General features: G+C 51.7%; 1 protein-coding gene across 1 annotated transcript; it reads left to right on the forward strand.

Annotated features, from left to right (window-relative positions):
- Positions 1–670: 670 nt before the first annotated feature.
- Positions 671–13,632, forward strand: TGME49_275690 (ClpB, putative). Its single transcript, XM_018781733.1, has 17 exons — positions 671–1,551; positions 1,852–2,154; positions 2,724–2,926; positions 3,467–3,631; positions 4,283–4,556; positions 4,812–4,975; positions 5,348–5,458; positions 5,926–6,059; positions 7,378–7,612; positions 8,045–8,209; positions 9,076–9,285; positions 9,763–9,910; positions 10,750–10,909; positions 11,527–11,709; positions 11,927–12,018; positions 12,423–12,534; positions 12,664–13,632. Exons 1-17 carry the CDS (start codon positions 1,314–1,316, stop codon positions 12,833–12,835), a joined length of 3,069 nt encoding a protein of 1,022 aa, XP_018638229.1. The 5' UTR covers positions 671–1,313; the 3' UTR covers positions 12,836–13,632.
- The last annotated feature ends 1,113 nt before the right edge of the window (positions 13,633–14,745 follow it).

The following is a 14,745-nucleotide window of genomic DNA, read 5'->3' on the forward strand; positions in this document are numbered from 1 at the left end:
TGCATCCTACGGGGTTCGAACATTTTCACGAAGAATCACTCCTGAAAGAACATTCGATGAAGATACTTCGACAACCTCTGCAGGTGCACTGACAGATTTTACCGAGACACCGCGATAGCACCGACTGTAGCAACGGAGCTCGATAGCACTGTGGGTGATAATGCTCAATGATTGATTGGCACATGCCTCCTCTAAACGATTGCACAGATCTCGACGAGTTCTTTCTACAGGAGTCTAACGTAAAAACTAGTACTCGAATGTGAGACCATGGGAGCACCTTGTGTACTGATCGACGTTCTGACGTTGAACTAGCTTCGGTGAAACGCCTTGCTCATGACCAGGCGAAGCGCACACCTGTGTTTCCCCTATCCTGCCCTTCTGAAGAAGACACAGCGGAAGAAACGCAAGGATCGAGGATCGGAGAAATTACGGCAAGATGCCAGCGTTGAACTGCGCCTCAGTGAAGCATAGGTGTTTTCATGCGCACCAGGCGATAAGTTTTGGCGTTCGGGGGTTTGCGCCCGTATAAACGGCTGCTAGCGCCTCGAAGTCTCATTGCATGGTTTGTGACACTTTGTGGACTGGAGACGCCCAAGCACGCGCAATCGTGTAAGCCACGAAAAGGGTCATTCTGCCTCCGTTCGTGAGCGACCTATGGGTGGTCAGAACCCTATCACACGAGTTAAGTTATTTAGCTTGTTTTTTCGCCGCATGGTGCGCCACAAAGCTCTCCTCGCCATTCGGCCAAATGTGCGCAAAAACAGTGTTGCCCGTCCTGTTTTAAGTCCATGTCTAAAAAAGCACACCGTCATCGCTGCCCTCGCTCATTCCCTGAAAAATGCTACGTAATATGGAGCCAGTGTGCCTTCTTTCTGGTGTTGGTTCCGTCGCGAGGTCAATGGGTGGTGTCAGGTGCTGGTGTCCTGGTTGCTGACTGTCTGTGTCTTCTTCCGGAGACGCGGCACCGGTTGCGACTGTGCGGGTACCTCAAGTTTTCGCGGCGCACGACTGTGCGCAGGGAGAGAAATCGAGTGTGCGCATGAACTGTGAGCAACCGCTCCTGTCTCCTAATTCCTTGCCCGCGTCGTTCTGAATCTCAGCGTCGTAGACCTTCGTGTTTCATAGTTCCGTCTAACCACGTGTTCCTGTGAGATTCGTCTGCCATCGATGAGGCCGCATTTCCCACGTGCGAATCCGTCGAAACCAGTTATCGAGTTCCGTCTCCGACAAGACCTGCATGCCTTGCCAGTCCCGCCATCTGCTCCATTCTGGTCATCATCCAAAAGTATCTTTCTGATGTAACCTCCCCTCGGATGCAGCGTAGTTGTCTACAAATTTCTGGGTGTTCGGCGTTGTACTTGCCAATGGCGTGGCCACGGGGCCTCAGCGGCCCACCCCGTGGCAGAAGTCGGCGCTTAACTCCCCGCGGGCGTCTGCTCTTTCTACGGGGTGCCCTCCTCGTTGCCTTGGTCCAGCAGACGGTGGGTCACACCATCGAACTCTCCACACAGGCAACTTCAGTCTTCGGGTTCATCCCTTCTGGCATTCCAGGTGAGCCTTCAGTTTCCAGGAGTTATCCAACGCGCGTAAGATGGTGGGTTCTGCCATCGTCATGACCGCCTTCGTGTGCCGTTGCCGGTCACTTCTGCGTCCCCTCGTGCATCCATAGCGTTCTCTTCTGGATCCCGATCACGGGAAACTGCGTCATTTCTGACACCCACTCTGGAATGGCGCTGACCGCAAACCACTGTCGACTCGTTTGTCCGGTGGTGGCAGTTAGAGTTTGACGCAGACAATCGATCAACTGCGCAGATGGCCAATATCAACCTTGGATTGTCTCACCCTGTGCAGCTGGTCACCGGTCGTCGATCAAGGCGCGGTTCTGCTCTTCTGTTGGTCGCGCTTCTCCGCTCCGCACCGTCACTTGCTCGAAGCCGCAAACCGCTTCGTGGTACAACAATCTTCTCTATCGCTTCAACTTGCCTCATGTGGTCGAGGAACCAAGCAGATCCACGGAGCTGCGCATGGCCGAGGACGGTCTCGTGCTGAATTCAGAAGACTACACTGAAAAGGCTTGGGAGGCGATGGGCGCTCTAGGCGAACTCGCGGACAAACTCGAGTCTGGATACGTTGAGGCGGAAATGCTCCTCAAAGGTGAGACGAAAAAACACTCTCGCGGGTGACGCGAAGGCCAGCGCTGCCACGTTCTACACGCGTTGTCAGTAACAAACCGAAGAGGTATCCTCCCAGGCACTAGTGTTCGTCCGCCAGTTCTACACCAATAATCTTGACTCTGTTCTGCTAACATAACATAACTAGAATCCGTTTCTTCGGGAGCGACCAGCGTCGGAGAGCCGTACTAGAAGTCGCGGGGGGGGGCTGCCGAGACCGCGAGAGGAAACGTCCGTGGAGATCAAACTTTCAGATAAACTTGATGTCGGTCCATTTGCAGTGACATTGCAGTGGCTCCGAGTTGTCTGTGGACACACAGCTGTGTATGCATCTGCTTCAGCATGTAAGGGAGTTCTCCGGTGGCTTCATGGACCGGAGTTTAAGTTCTACTGTCTATCTGTTCACCAAGTTTAGTGCATTTAAGTGGTGTCCATCGTTTTTATTTGAAAGGCGGCATCTGTAGCAGCAACGCTGCAAGAATATTCACTTGGTAGATTCGAGAACGGAGCGACACGTCCGCGGGGACGATGTTTCTCTTAACTCTTCTTCAGCTCTCTTGGATGACGGACCGGATGGTCTCGCGACACAAATCTTTTCGAAAGCCGGAGCAGATGTACCCAAAATGCAGGAAGAACTCAACCGCCACCTGAAGACGCAGCCGCGAATGACAATGGGTTTTTCTGACCAGAAAGTTCTCGGTCGAGGACTGCAAAACGTCCTCACTGCTGCCCAGCGGTACAAACGCGAGTTCAAGGTTCGTCGTTACCACGAACAAGACTCCTCACGAGTTTCCAGAACGAAAGCCACGATGGCGTGTGCGACTCCAGGGGAAAAGGAACTACGCCTTCCACTCAGCACTGAGGGTCTGTAGCCAGGTTCTTGGTCAGACGTACTACCTGAGTTCGGTGAAGATCAGGTGGAGACCGTGTGTTGCCTTTCCATTGAAACAATGGTGCAAATACATGCCACAGACAAAAAGTGCAGCGTTCACGCTCAGGGATTCAGTGTCCCGGACTCCTTCGCGCTTCTCTTTTGGCTCCACAGTTTAATCACAACTGTTGTTTATCGGGAGGAGAGTTGACATAATCCAGTGACAGACTTCTGTAGACAGTCGACGTTCGAACGTCACTGCAGGACGAGATCGTCGCGGACAGATGGGAACCGTTTCTGAGGTGGAGGTGGTAAGGGAGACCGCCCTTCTCTCTGTGCCTCACTGCCACTTGCCTGATATTCGGCAACCTCTCTGTGACTTTTAGCATGGACGCTTTTCTGCTTTCTACGTGCTTGTCAACAGGACCAGTACTTGAGCGTGGAACATCTCGTCTTGGCTCTCGCAGCCGAGGACACCAAATTCACCAGGCCTTTTCTCACTCGGGGAAACGTCTCCTTCAACAAGCTGCGGAGTGCTGTCGAAGACATTCGCGGCAAGAAGAAGGTCACGTCGAAGAACCCCGAACTCGTGAGCGAGCGTATCTGAGCCTTTACGGTTTACATCTCCTCGAGATGTGAACTTGGTGTCCGACTTGTATACAATTTCCAGAAAAAGTTGCACCGAGAACGTAACCGATGTGGAATAGCGTTGATGTCGTAGGATGTTGAAAGCCAGCACTTCAGCTATGCTAAGAAGTCCAGAGTCGGTCTACACTTACTGGTACATATTTCAGTCGTGTTAGTGTCGGTGCTACCTTGAGGTTCTCAGACCTTCCAGCCTTCCCAAGAGGAAAACAATGAACGTAGATCTTGTGTCGCACTATTCCGGCATTCGCCCGCTCCATGCATCTTAACTCTGCAGTGCAGAAGTTTCCGACAAAGGTTGACCCAGTCCCCCCCAAAGTGCCCTTATTTCGACAAAAGGGAATTTGAATCCTCAGGACCTCTCGTATCTGCAGCAGTCGCCTGCGCGACATGTTCCTTTTTTCTTTTTCCTCTCGTCAAATTCCAGAGGAAAAACTCACCACTTGGTTTTTGGGTTCGTTGCGTACAGTGTGTCTTTTGAATTCAATAGTGGTCTGTGTTAGACGCAGTGGCGTGTCTCTCACAAATCGGCCTCCTGTTCTTTTGGTGGACAAACTCCGCTCCACTGAGTTTCAACTCCCTGCTTGGGTTTCAGGCCTACCAGGCTCTGGAGCGCTACTCGCGGGACCTGACGGCGGCGGCGCGTGCGGGGAAGCTCGATCCGGTCATTGGACGCGACGACGAGATTCGCCGCACCATTCAGATTCTTTCTCGACGAACGAAAAACAATCCAGTTCTCCTCGGAGACCCCGGTGTGGGGAAAACAGCCATCGTGGAGGGGCTTGCCCAACGGATCATTTCTGGAGATGTCCCCGACTCGCTCAAGGGGCGCCGCGTGATCTCCCTGGACATGGCGGCGCTCATTGCAGGTAGCCACTTGCTCCTCTTGAGTGAAGAGCTACAAGACTACATCTTCAGTTTATTCTGTCTACCAGAAGTCGGTGGCAAGCGTCGCACACACAGCAGGGCTTGTGCGTTGCGAGGAACCGTTGCAGGTGCACGAGTGGCAGAATGCGAAGGGTACAAAATGGACCTCGCATGCGTTTCGTCTTATCCTGAGGAAGGAGGGGAAGGTTCTGAGTGCTGTACGCTTCTGTCAAGAAATTGTGTCCCTGTTATCACAGGCGCAAAATATCGCGGGGAATTCGAAGAACGACTCAAAGCAGTGCTCAAGGAGGTGCAGGACGCAGAGGGAGACGTTGTCATGTTCATCGACGAAATTCACACAGTCGTGGGCGCCGGCGCTGGAGGCGAAGGCGGCGCGATGGATGCAGGCAACATGCTCAAGGTAAGCCGCAACAAGGTTTTCAGTGGTTTTCCTTCCAATCGAGCTTATCGTAGAGAATCACCGAAGAGAGAAGCCATTAGAACGGGTCTTGGGACCATCAGCGCTTCGAGTCTTCTTGGGTACAACAACGGTGCATCGTAGAAAGAGAAGGTTTTCTCGCACGCTACGAAGGGCGCACTGGGTCGAGCGAAGCGAAGAGGTCGGCGAGGCTTTTAAAAGAGACGAAGTAGACGTGGCAACTCCGACACGACGGGGGCAGGAAGAGACGCTGTTAGACCTGTGAAGAACGACGCATGCCGCGGGAAACAGACCAGACTGGAGACCATGTCTGCTTCTTTGCCCTGTGCCTGGCGGTGTGGCTCTTGACAACAGCCCATGCTAGCTCGAGGAGAATTTCGGTGTATTGGAGCGACGACCACCAACGAGTACCGCCAGTACATTGAGAAGGACAAGGCACTGGAGCGGCGGTTTCAGAAAGTGCTGGTAAGCGGTTCTTGTCAAATCTGTTTTTGCAGCACATTGAGCTAGCAGGCGTTAAACAGACAATCGTCCACAATCCAAGTCCGAGATGTTTGAACTCTGAAACTGAATGCAGTAGGAAAATGCTTGTTACAAGTAGAAGGAGGAAAGGCCAAACTGGTAGCAGTCTTCCAACGAAACTATAATTCCACCTGCTTCCTGTGATTAGCTCAAGGCAAAGAGATCACGAGTTACCCTGGTGCTCGTTTTCGTACATGAGTACATGGTAGTACTGCGCGATTTTTTTCACTGTGTGCGGTTGCCGCACTTCTCTGGGAATATGCGCAAATCTCGACAAGAGCGCTGGCGCATGACTGCGACTCGTGGCGGGTGTGTGGCGCTCAGAATCGCAGGTCCTCGGTCACATCTTCCACGTCGTGCATGCGTCCAGAGTTGCCGGTGTCTGAATTCCTTATGCATGTGGGTTTTAGGTTGAGGAGCCGCAAGTCAGCGAGACCATCAGCATTCTCAGAGGCTTGAAAGATCGGTACGAGGTGCACCACGGTGTCCGGATCCTCGACTCAGCTCTAGTGGAAGCTGCAAATCTCGCTCATCGCTACATCAGGTGAGCATTTCAAAACCCCGCGTGGCTTCCCCTGCAATCATCCGGGGCAGCGCGACACGGTGCTGGAAGTGGAGGCAAAAGGGCGGCTCTGACACTGAGCGCGATCAGCCAGTAAGTCTGTTCTCGAGTGAGAAGCATATCTTTGTCGTGTGGCGAAAGGTGCAAGTCGCGTCCCGGCGGCTCCAGGCGAGTCAAAAGCTGCGAAAGGCGCCTTTCTGCGCGTCGGGGGGCGCGTGGAAGCTCGACATTCACCCTAGGACATGAACTTGTCTCCGGGACTCCGCTCAGGTGTAGTGAAACACATCAACCCTCGGGGACTAGGCTGTGCGTGTCTGTTTCTACCGGGCCAGAGGTTTGTTGTGCATTTCGATGCCTGCGTATCGCACTACACGATAGAAACTAGATCTGTCGAACCGCGGAAAACCACCATCGCAATGGGGACTGAACGCCAACCCCGAATTCACTCGAACTTCCTTCTAGTGGGTTTTTGAAGAGATCCAACGAGCCTCAAACGCGAGAAGTATCCTTTCGGACAGTCGAGAGCATGCAGCCGCGCATGCAGATTCTTCCTTCGGTCTATCGTCTGTACGGTGTATCATCTGTACAGTTCTTTGGTGACATGTTGCTTTCTCTATTTTAGCGATATTGGCGAATATCACCCGTCGCAGTGTCACTGCTTGAGTCGCTTGTTTCTTTTCGACCCGCGAGGAGCGAGACGAGTCGTCGAGCTCTCGCTGCATCGTGGCATGCATTCGGCGTGGCGTTGACCAGAAATTAGCGCCACACCTTCCGCCTATGACGTAACTGATGTCGGGTCTCCTTAATGTCGTATGATCGGAACTCCAACACTTTCAGCTGTCTATAGCACTGCAGACGGGTGGCGGTGTGTATACAGCAAACTTAACGAGCTTGGCTGTTTGAGTCTCATGCCTGGCGTCGCATTCGCACTATCGTGGGCGACGACAAGGAAATCTGTGCTCTTTTTCTCTTCACTGTACCAGAAAAATCCACAATACGTTGCGCTAGGACTGCTCCTAGAGACAGTCTAACGTGGAAGTCTCGTATCTTCTAGTAATCACTTACGGTCGCTGCGTTCTTTGAATCATGTGACGAACTTCGTGTGACGCTGTCTGGTGTCTATGTGTTCACCGCCGTCATCGCGCTTTTCCCTTCTAGCTTTGGCATCTTTTTGTCTACATATACATCTACGAATAGGTGCTTGTCAAGTTGCTTGCGTCTGCGTAGCGCACTGCGTACTCTGGATCAAACGCAAAGGGTTCTGCATGCAGTCGACTCTGCAGTCTCTGGTTTCTTGCAGCGACCGATTCTTGCCTGATAAGGCGATAGATCTCGTCGACGAAGCAGCCGCTCGACTGAAAATTCAAGTTTCTAGCAAACCGATCCAGTTGGACGAAATCGACCGACGTCTGCTGCAGCTGGAAATGGAGAAAATTTCGATTCAGGGCGACGGTCGAGAACGCATGCTGGAGGAGCAGGAGAAGTGGCGACTGCGCAGTGTTGAAAGTCAGATCGAACGCCTGAAGGCTGACCAGGCAAGCCTACATTACAACAGTTCTGTGGCTTTTGTTTACATTTTGGCTTGCTCTTTGTTAGTTGTAATACAGTGGGCGCACTGTTGGAGTCGATTGTCCACGCTCGATCTTGTCGCGTTTCCCAGAGGCCTTCCCGACCCTTCTTCGTATGCTTGTGTCGCAGAAGGCCTGCCGCGCTTCCCATGTCTGTTCTTGCTCTTTCTGGTCGCTGTCGTTTCAGCCTTTCTCGTCTTGTTAGTCTCCGGCGAGTTGTCTCCATTCTGACCCTCCGTCGTCTCCGTCTCAAGCGCAGCTGAAGTTCATCATGTGAACAAAGCCGGGCTATTTTATTTGTGTAGGGAAGTCCGAAAGACGAAATACATGTGTTTCAAAGGCGGGCGACTGGTAGTGCGAAGACAGGAGGTCGCTGTCTCTCGATTTGTGCATGCACAGGGCAAGTTGACTGAAGAGTGGACAAAAGAAAAGTCTCAAGTCGATGCGATTCGCGCATTCAAGGAACGCATAGACGTTGTCAAGGTGGAAGTCGAGAAAGCGGAACGCGATTTCGACCTAAACAGAGCTGCCGAACTGCGATTCGAGACCCTCCCCGATCTGGAAGTAAGGTGAAGTCAAACCGCGAGTGAATACATCGGTTAACTTGCGAGCTGCCTCGCCTCTGGTACTTTGGGAATTATTCCTTTTTCTTGCTATCTTGCCGCACTTGTTGAAATAACGGGGGGAGGTTTTCAGTGGCGTTCGGCGGGCCACGCGGGAGCGGCTGCGAGCGCAGAGACCTCAAAAAAAGGTTTAGGGTTCGTGGTATTGTTTGCGTATGTTTTATCCTTGTACCACGGGAAATTCCTCAGTGTGGAAAGACGGTTTCTCTTGGGTATCAGGGTTTAGGAAACGGTGGATTCCTTTCAGAACTCGCTTTTGGAGAAGTTGAAAGGGTGGAACACTTGAGCATCGTCTGTGTCTGGACGGTGCACAGAGTTGAAGGGGTACACGAGGGGAACAAATTTCTTTGGCGATTTCACGGAAAAGAAAGGCTACCTTCTGTTTCCAAGGTCTTCGTGCTGTAAACAAATACTTCGTTATGATTTTGGACGCTATCGAGCTTCTTTTCTGTGTTTCACCCGATGCTGAATATTGTGACGTCACACGAAGAGTGCCCGGGTGCGCAGATTGCCGTGTATTTCAAATTTCGCCCCCGTGATCGTTGTCGGCTGCCCATCCTTGTGCGGGCCTCCACGGTCTTGCAGTCCACAGAGAGACCGTGACGGATCGTTTTTACGGGGCAGAGCGCCCTTGCTCGTCTCTGCCAATGGAGTTCTAGTTTTATATCTGCCTATTGGATGTCTGGCTGCGTTTTATAGCTGCTTACTATGGCCACTGCCTCCCCAAAAATGTACTAACCTGCGGATCTCCACCATTCCAAAGAGCTCTCTTTATTTCTGCCATGCGGTGCCCGTGTGTTCCCTTAGCGACAACTGAAGGAAGCGGAAGAGCAGTACAAGGAATCGACTGCGGGAGGCAAGCGAATGCTACGAGACGAAGTCACAGTCGACGACATTGCCACCGTGGTTGCGATGTGGACAGGCATCCCCGTAACGCGGCTGAAGCAGAGTGAAAAAGAAAAGCTGCTCAACCTGGAAAAAGACCTGCACCGTCGAGTCGTCGGACAGGATCATGCGGTAAGAGCATCTACGGCCTTCCTCAGAATAACTCGTGGTGAGATGTGCGAACATCGGGGGAGCCCAACAAAGTATTGACATGCGTGATTCACAGGACCCTGGGTTTTTTGGTGGCATGGATTCGACGGGGCCACGTCGAAAGCGTCAGCCTGCCCTGTCTTTGGTACAAAGCCGGCGTAAAGGACACAGAGATCGTCACCAGACCATGTACTGTGATGACCACACGTGACATATATATATATATATATATATATATAGCGTCTGTCTAGAAGTGATCCGCGACACGTAAAAACACATGTGCCAAGGCAACAATCAACAGAACGAAGGTCAATAGAGTTAGAGATACGACTGAGAAAGTGCTAAGCCAATTTTTGTGACTTTGTTTTGAAGTTCGAGTCCACCTCAAAGCATATCTGCTCACAGTCAAACAACGTAGACACGAACTGCCTCACTGCGCCGTCCGGATTTACATTGCAGGTACAGGTGGTCGCCGAAGCAATCCAGCGTTCTCGTGCAGGACTCAACGATCCGAACCGACCGATCGCCAGTTTGTTCTTCCTCGGACCCACGGGCGTTGGGAAGACCGAACTGTGCCGAAGCTTGGCGGAACTCATGTTCGATTCGGGTGAGGAAACGCTCTAGCTGCATGCTTCCGGTAAACAATATAACGTGTGAATGGACGGAAAGGTGCAGTTTTGTGTGTAAGATCTTCTCGTAACCGTTCACAGTCTTTATTTCCATTTCCTCGAAGCACTCTGCAGGTGACACGTGCGGACTGTTGCCCGCAGCGGGGTTCGGGCGACAGAGTCATTCTTCACACCACGATGGCAGCTGGCGCCAAACCTGCTGGTCGGAGTTTGCGTACACGGTCACCCTGGTGTTAGAGCTCAGTGTCCTTTGTACTTGGCCTCCCGATGCAGGTCTAGTTTTTTTTCGACGGACTTCAGAAGCAGCTCCCCAATATCATGATTTTTGTACAGCTTGTAGACATGTTGGTTTTTCGAATATGCGTGGGATACCACTATGCGTGATGCACGTAACACGATGGTCGTGAACAGCTTGGCTAGTTGTTGTTCATTCTTTTCATTCATTTGTTGAAGTGTCGAACGGCCATTTCAGTTGGAGAGACTTGTGAATAGGGCCGCACTGAGTGGTGTGTGGCACCGATGACGGTGCGTTTTGTCCAAGAACAAAGTGCAGAGTCGTGTTGCGGGTGAGCGAAGAGGGTTTTCGTCTACTGGTGCTCAGGTCTGACTCCCGTCAGGTCACCTTGATGCTCGTAGTGAAAGCCAGCTCTACTTAGAGAAGTGATTTAGGTAAACGACGGAATGAAGAGGCAGTTCTGCAGGGGGGAAAAGGTATGAGATTTCCAGGACGAGTGCCTTAAAGATGTCCCGCCGAGGTTCTACCGGCATGTGAGCACGACGTGTTGGAACTTGTGCATTGACTCTTGCTTTTCCTCAGAGGACGCAATGGTGAAAATCGATATGAGCGAATACATGGAGAAACACACCATTTCACGGCTGTTGGGCGCCCCTCCCGGCTACGTCGGCTACGAGCAGGGAGGCCAACTCACGGATGAAGTGCGGAAGAAACCGTACTCAGTGATTCTTTTCGACGAGATGTGAGTCTTTGTTCAAAGCCACGCAGACCAAAACCGAACCCACGGTCGATCGGCGCTAGACGATAGATCTTAGACGACAGTTCAACGGCAACTACACGTCAAACAAACGTGCGATATTTAGGCGTCTCACGAAGTCGTGAGGGGCACGCTGTCCAACCCAGACCTCTGGCGAATCCAGAACAGAACTTTCAGTTAGAAACACAGCACCCAATGGTAAAGCGAGGAAGAGAGAGGGGAAGTGCTCTGAGACCTGTGATGTGCATCCGATTCTCAATCGTACATCAAATAGAAGAGAAACGCGGGGATTTCCAAACTTCCTCGGCATGAGTCGAGGCGCCCAGTGAAGGAAACACACGTGTCTTCCAGAGCGCCGAATTCCCGGCTTAAATCCGTTTTTTGACGAGGGAGCGTAAGAGACGAGTGTCTGTGGCAAAACACGAGGATGGGCCAAGCGACGGGAGAAGTGGCTGTGTGTGGGTGTGGTGTGATGTGCGAAGATAATTGTGGCACGCGTGACAGCATTTCCTCAACAAAAAAGCTTGGGAGCGCGAGGCAATTTCACGCTACTGCTTCCACGTGCGTCTCTGCTGGCGATGTATGTGTGTGTGTGTGGCCAGGGAGAAGGCGCACCCAGATGTCTTCAACGTCTTGCTGCAGATTCTGGACGACGGCCGAGTGACAGACGGCAAGGGAAATGTCGTCAATTTCCGGAACTGCATCGTTATCTTCACATCTAATCTTGGCTCTCAGCACATCCTCGAAATGGCACGCGATCCGGCGCGCAAACAGGAAATGAAAACGTAAATATGTCAAGTTTTTTGGAGACTCGCACTTGTGGCTTCGTGGTGGTCGCCGCAGGGGGCAGCGGGGCCATCCTGATGAGATTCACTTGCATGCACAAGCTACCAAGTGACGTTGGGCAGCCAGTCGTGGGCCAAATGATTCCGTCCCCGTAGAATTCGCTTGTGCTGTCTTCATGACGAGTTTCCTGTCCATATCCTACTTTGTTTTGTACAGCAAGGTGATGCAGACTGTACGAGAAACCCTGAGGCCAGAGTTCTTCAATCGCATCGACGAATTCGTGATCTTTGACTCACTTAGCAAGAAAGGTGAGACCGTGGAACTTGTCAGACCCATGCCTTGAACATAATCCGCGCCCACTGTGGACTATGTGCACCGACGCAAAAAATACGAAGCGGAGAGGCGCATACATGGAGAAAGGCGATTTTAGCATAAATGTGGTGGCGGAAGGACGACTGGTTTCGACCAGGGCCACACCTGTTCATGAGCAGAAACCCTTCATTTGTTCGGGCTCGCACGCAGTGGGTTACGACGTGAACAGTTTTTCTAAAAGTACTCAGTGCACTGGAACTGTGGTTGAAAAAGCGTTCAGGAGTAGACGCCGCGGGAGGCTAGATGATTCGGCAGGTGAGGGGGCCGATTAAAACCAGAGGGCGAAGCCCGTCCTGGAGCAGCCGTCCCTGCTTTTTGATTTCTGTCTTTTTTTCCTCAGAACTGAAGAGCATTGTCGGACTGGAAATGGCGAATGTTGCCGATCGGCTGCTGGAGAGGAAGGTGAAACTGAAGGTGGAGGACTCTGCCTTGGCATACCTTGCTGACGTGGGGTGAGTGCACGGAGGCGGCGATTTCGCGGTCTGTAGACTCTGAGTCCTGTTCGCCGTTCGACGCTTCCTTTAAGGAGAAATTCCGAAGAGCTCAGTTGGTTTTCCGGATTTGTGTGGGTATCTGTGCAGGTACGATCCAGCGTATGGGGCCCGGCCACTGAAACGGTTGATCCAGCGCGAGGTCGAAACGCCAATTGCCCAGAACATGCTGAAGGGCGTGGTGAATGAAAACGATGTCGTGGCTATCGCTGCGGAGGGCGGCAGGCTGAAGTTTTCTTTTTCTTCCTCAAACAAGTCTTAATATGCCGTCAGGACCACAGCCTTAGGGCTATGTACATCGTGTGACAGGTTGTGTGGGAAGCTCACGACGTCTGTGTAGAAACATGAGCCGGCTGTCAAAGGGAACTACGTGTTTTGCCGATGCTGTTTTTGCGTGTTAATCTCTTCTGCTTAGTGCGAGGCTGGGATGGAGAACCGGGCTGTTCAACAGCGCCACTTACTGCCCTCACTGTAACGTCAGGCGCAGCCGCACGTCAGAAGGGTCATGGATGGAGAGAGGGGTGAGTGGGCAGAGTTATACGTCTGCGTGTGGAAGCCGTCCGGTTTTGCAAACATTTTTCGAAAAGCCTGCTGCAGTGGAGGGCCAGCGCCTTTTGGTCGAGTAATTTTGCATATTTGTTGCTTTTTCTGGCTACTGAGTTTATATTGGGGATCACTTGTGAGGCTAGCAATAGCTTCAAAACCAAATGATTTACGGCGAACATCTTTCAAGAATCAGGGCGTCCCAGATTCTGATAGAATAACTCTCTATTCCGGTCTTCTTATGATACTTGTCCGTATATTGAGTACAAACTGCTGCCTTTCGATTTTGTCTAGCAAATCTGGCTATGTTAGTATCTTTGCCGTCGCTTGTCTCAATGTCGGTTCTGTAGTTTCCGCTTGCGATTGTTGGCCTGCGTGCGGCATTTCTTTTTCTTTCAACTGCAGTTCAAAGCAGCCTTAGTAAGTGTTTTCAGAGACATCAATGTATACAGAGTCAGTGAACCCGCAAACGGGCCAGAACCGTGTTTTTCTCTTTGGTGGATGTGAGATTCCTGGGCATTTGCTCAGTGGGCTGAAGCGGATATAGCAACAGAGGCATTGAAGGTATGTACGCAGCCACACTATTTATTTCGCCTCCGCAGAGAATGCTCGATGCGTAAGTGTGCTACCTTACACACATAAACGAAATCGATAGAGATCGTCTGTTGGGGTGGATTTCCTTGCGTTGGGGTCTGTTAACACTGGGGAGAAGCGGGAAGACCGGACACAACAAAAGATACAGCCAGAGAAAACAAGGCTCCCTCCGGGAAATCGCGCAGTGCATCATCCGATGAATGCGCCCACTTGCTGCCTACAATAAGATACTCCGGCTTTGCCGCCAAATTTTGTTACGAGTTAGTCACTGCAGCTCATTGCCACAGACCACTGTGAAACGCACTTTCTTCCGAAGCAGCCCGACGCATGCCCTGAAATTTTCGCAAACCCGTATAATGTTTCTTTGACCGTTAGATTTTCAGGCCCAGGCGTCAGCGGGCAGGTGACACGATCACTGGGATACAATGCGAACACTGTAAAAAATGGTGGGGAACTGAATTTCGCTAAATCGAAGGAGGCGCGCTTCCTTTTCGGCTGTTTAGAGCTCGTCGAGTATCTCATTTTCAGATACGAAAAAGAGACATTCTTACTTTGCGAAGGTCAACTTCTGTAATACAGAGCTGGGCCCTTTATTCTCAATTTTCGGGTTGAACGGGGTACGGAAGTGAACTGGCCGTGTATCTCGGGCTTTAAGAAAGCAATTGTTGTAACCCTTTCGGCATCCCCCTCAATGAAGACTGAAAGTTATGGTGAACGCACCGGTTCCGAAGCACTGGACGTGGAAACAGCGTCTTTCAACGCGCCAGCAATTCCATATAAGAAGCGAAACAAATGGCGTGTCTTTGCAACCCGTTGGTGGCCAATAAAGAACCTTACAACGGTCGCCGATTTGCACTACGATAGAATAGGTACACGTCTAGTGTCGCCGTCAGCTCGATCACTACCGATCCCGGCGCGAACGCGGCGTGGCGGACCTGTAACCTCATTTCGACTTATTCACAGGACCAAACTGTGGCCTGGCAAAAGGAAGCATCTGCACGCGGTATTAGCACTTTTTTGTCTCTATACAATCTG

The sequence above is a fragment of the Toxoplasma gondii genome, chromosome III (assembly GCF_000006565.2).
Source record: "Toxoplasma gondii ME49 chromosome III, whole genome shotgun sequence".
Taxonomy (NCBI): Eukaryota; Apicomplexa; class Conoidasida; order Eucoccidiorida; family Sarcocystidae; genus Toxoplasma; species Toxoplasma gondii.

What these genes read in the sequence shown, in the direction of transcription:
- TGME49_275690 (XM_018781733.1), top strand. Translation starts at nt 1,314, where the DNA reads ATGCAGCGTAGTTGTCTACAAATTTCTGGGTGTTCGGCGTTGTACTTG. An exon ending in AACGCCTGAAGGCTGACCAG is followed by an intron (nt 7,613 to 8,044) that starts GCAAGCCTACAT and finishes GTGCATGCACAG; the next exon opens with GGCAAGTTGACTGAAGAGTG. An exon ending in TCGTCGGACAGGATCATGCG is followed by an intron (nt 9,286 to 9,762) that starts GTAAGAGCATCT and finishes TTTACATTGCAG; the next exon opens with GTACAGGTGGTCGCCGAAGC.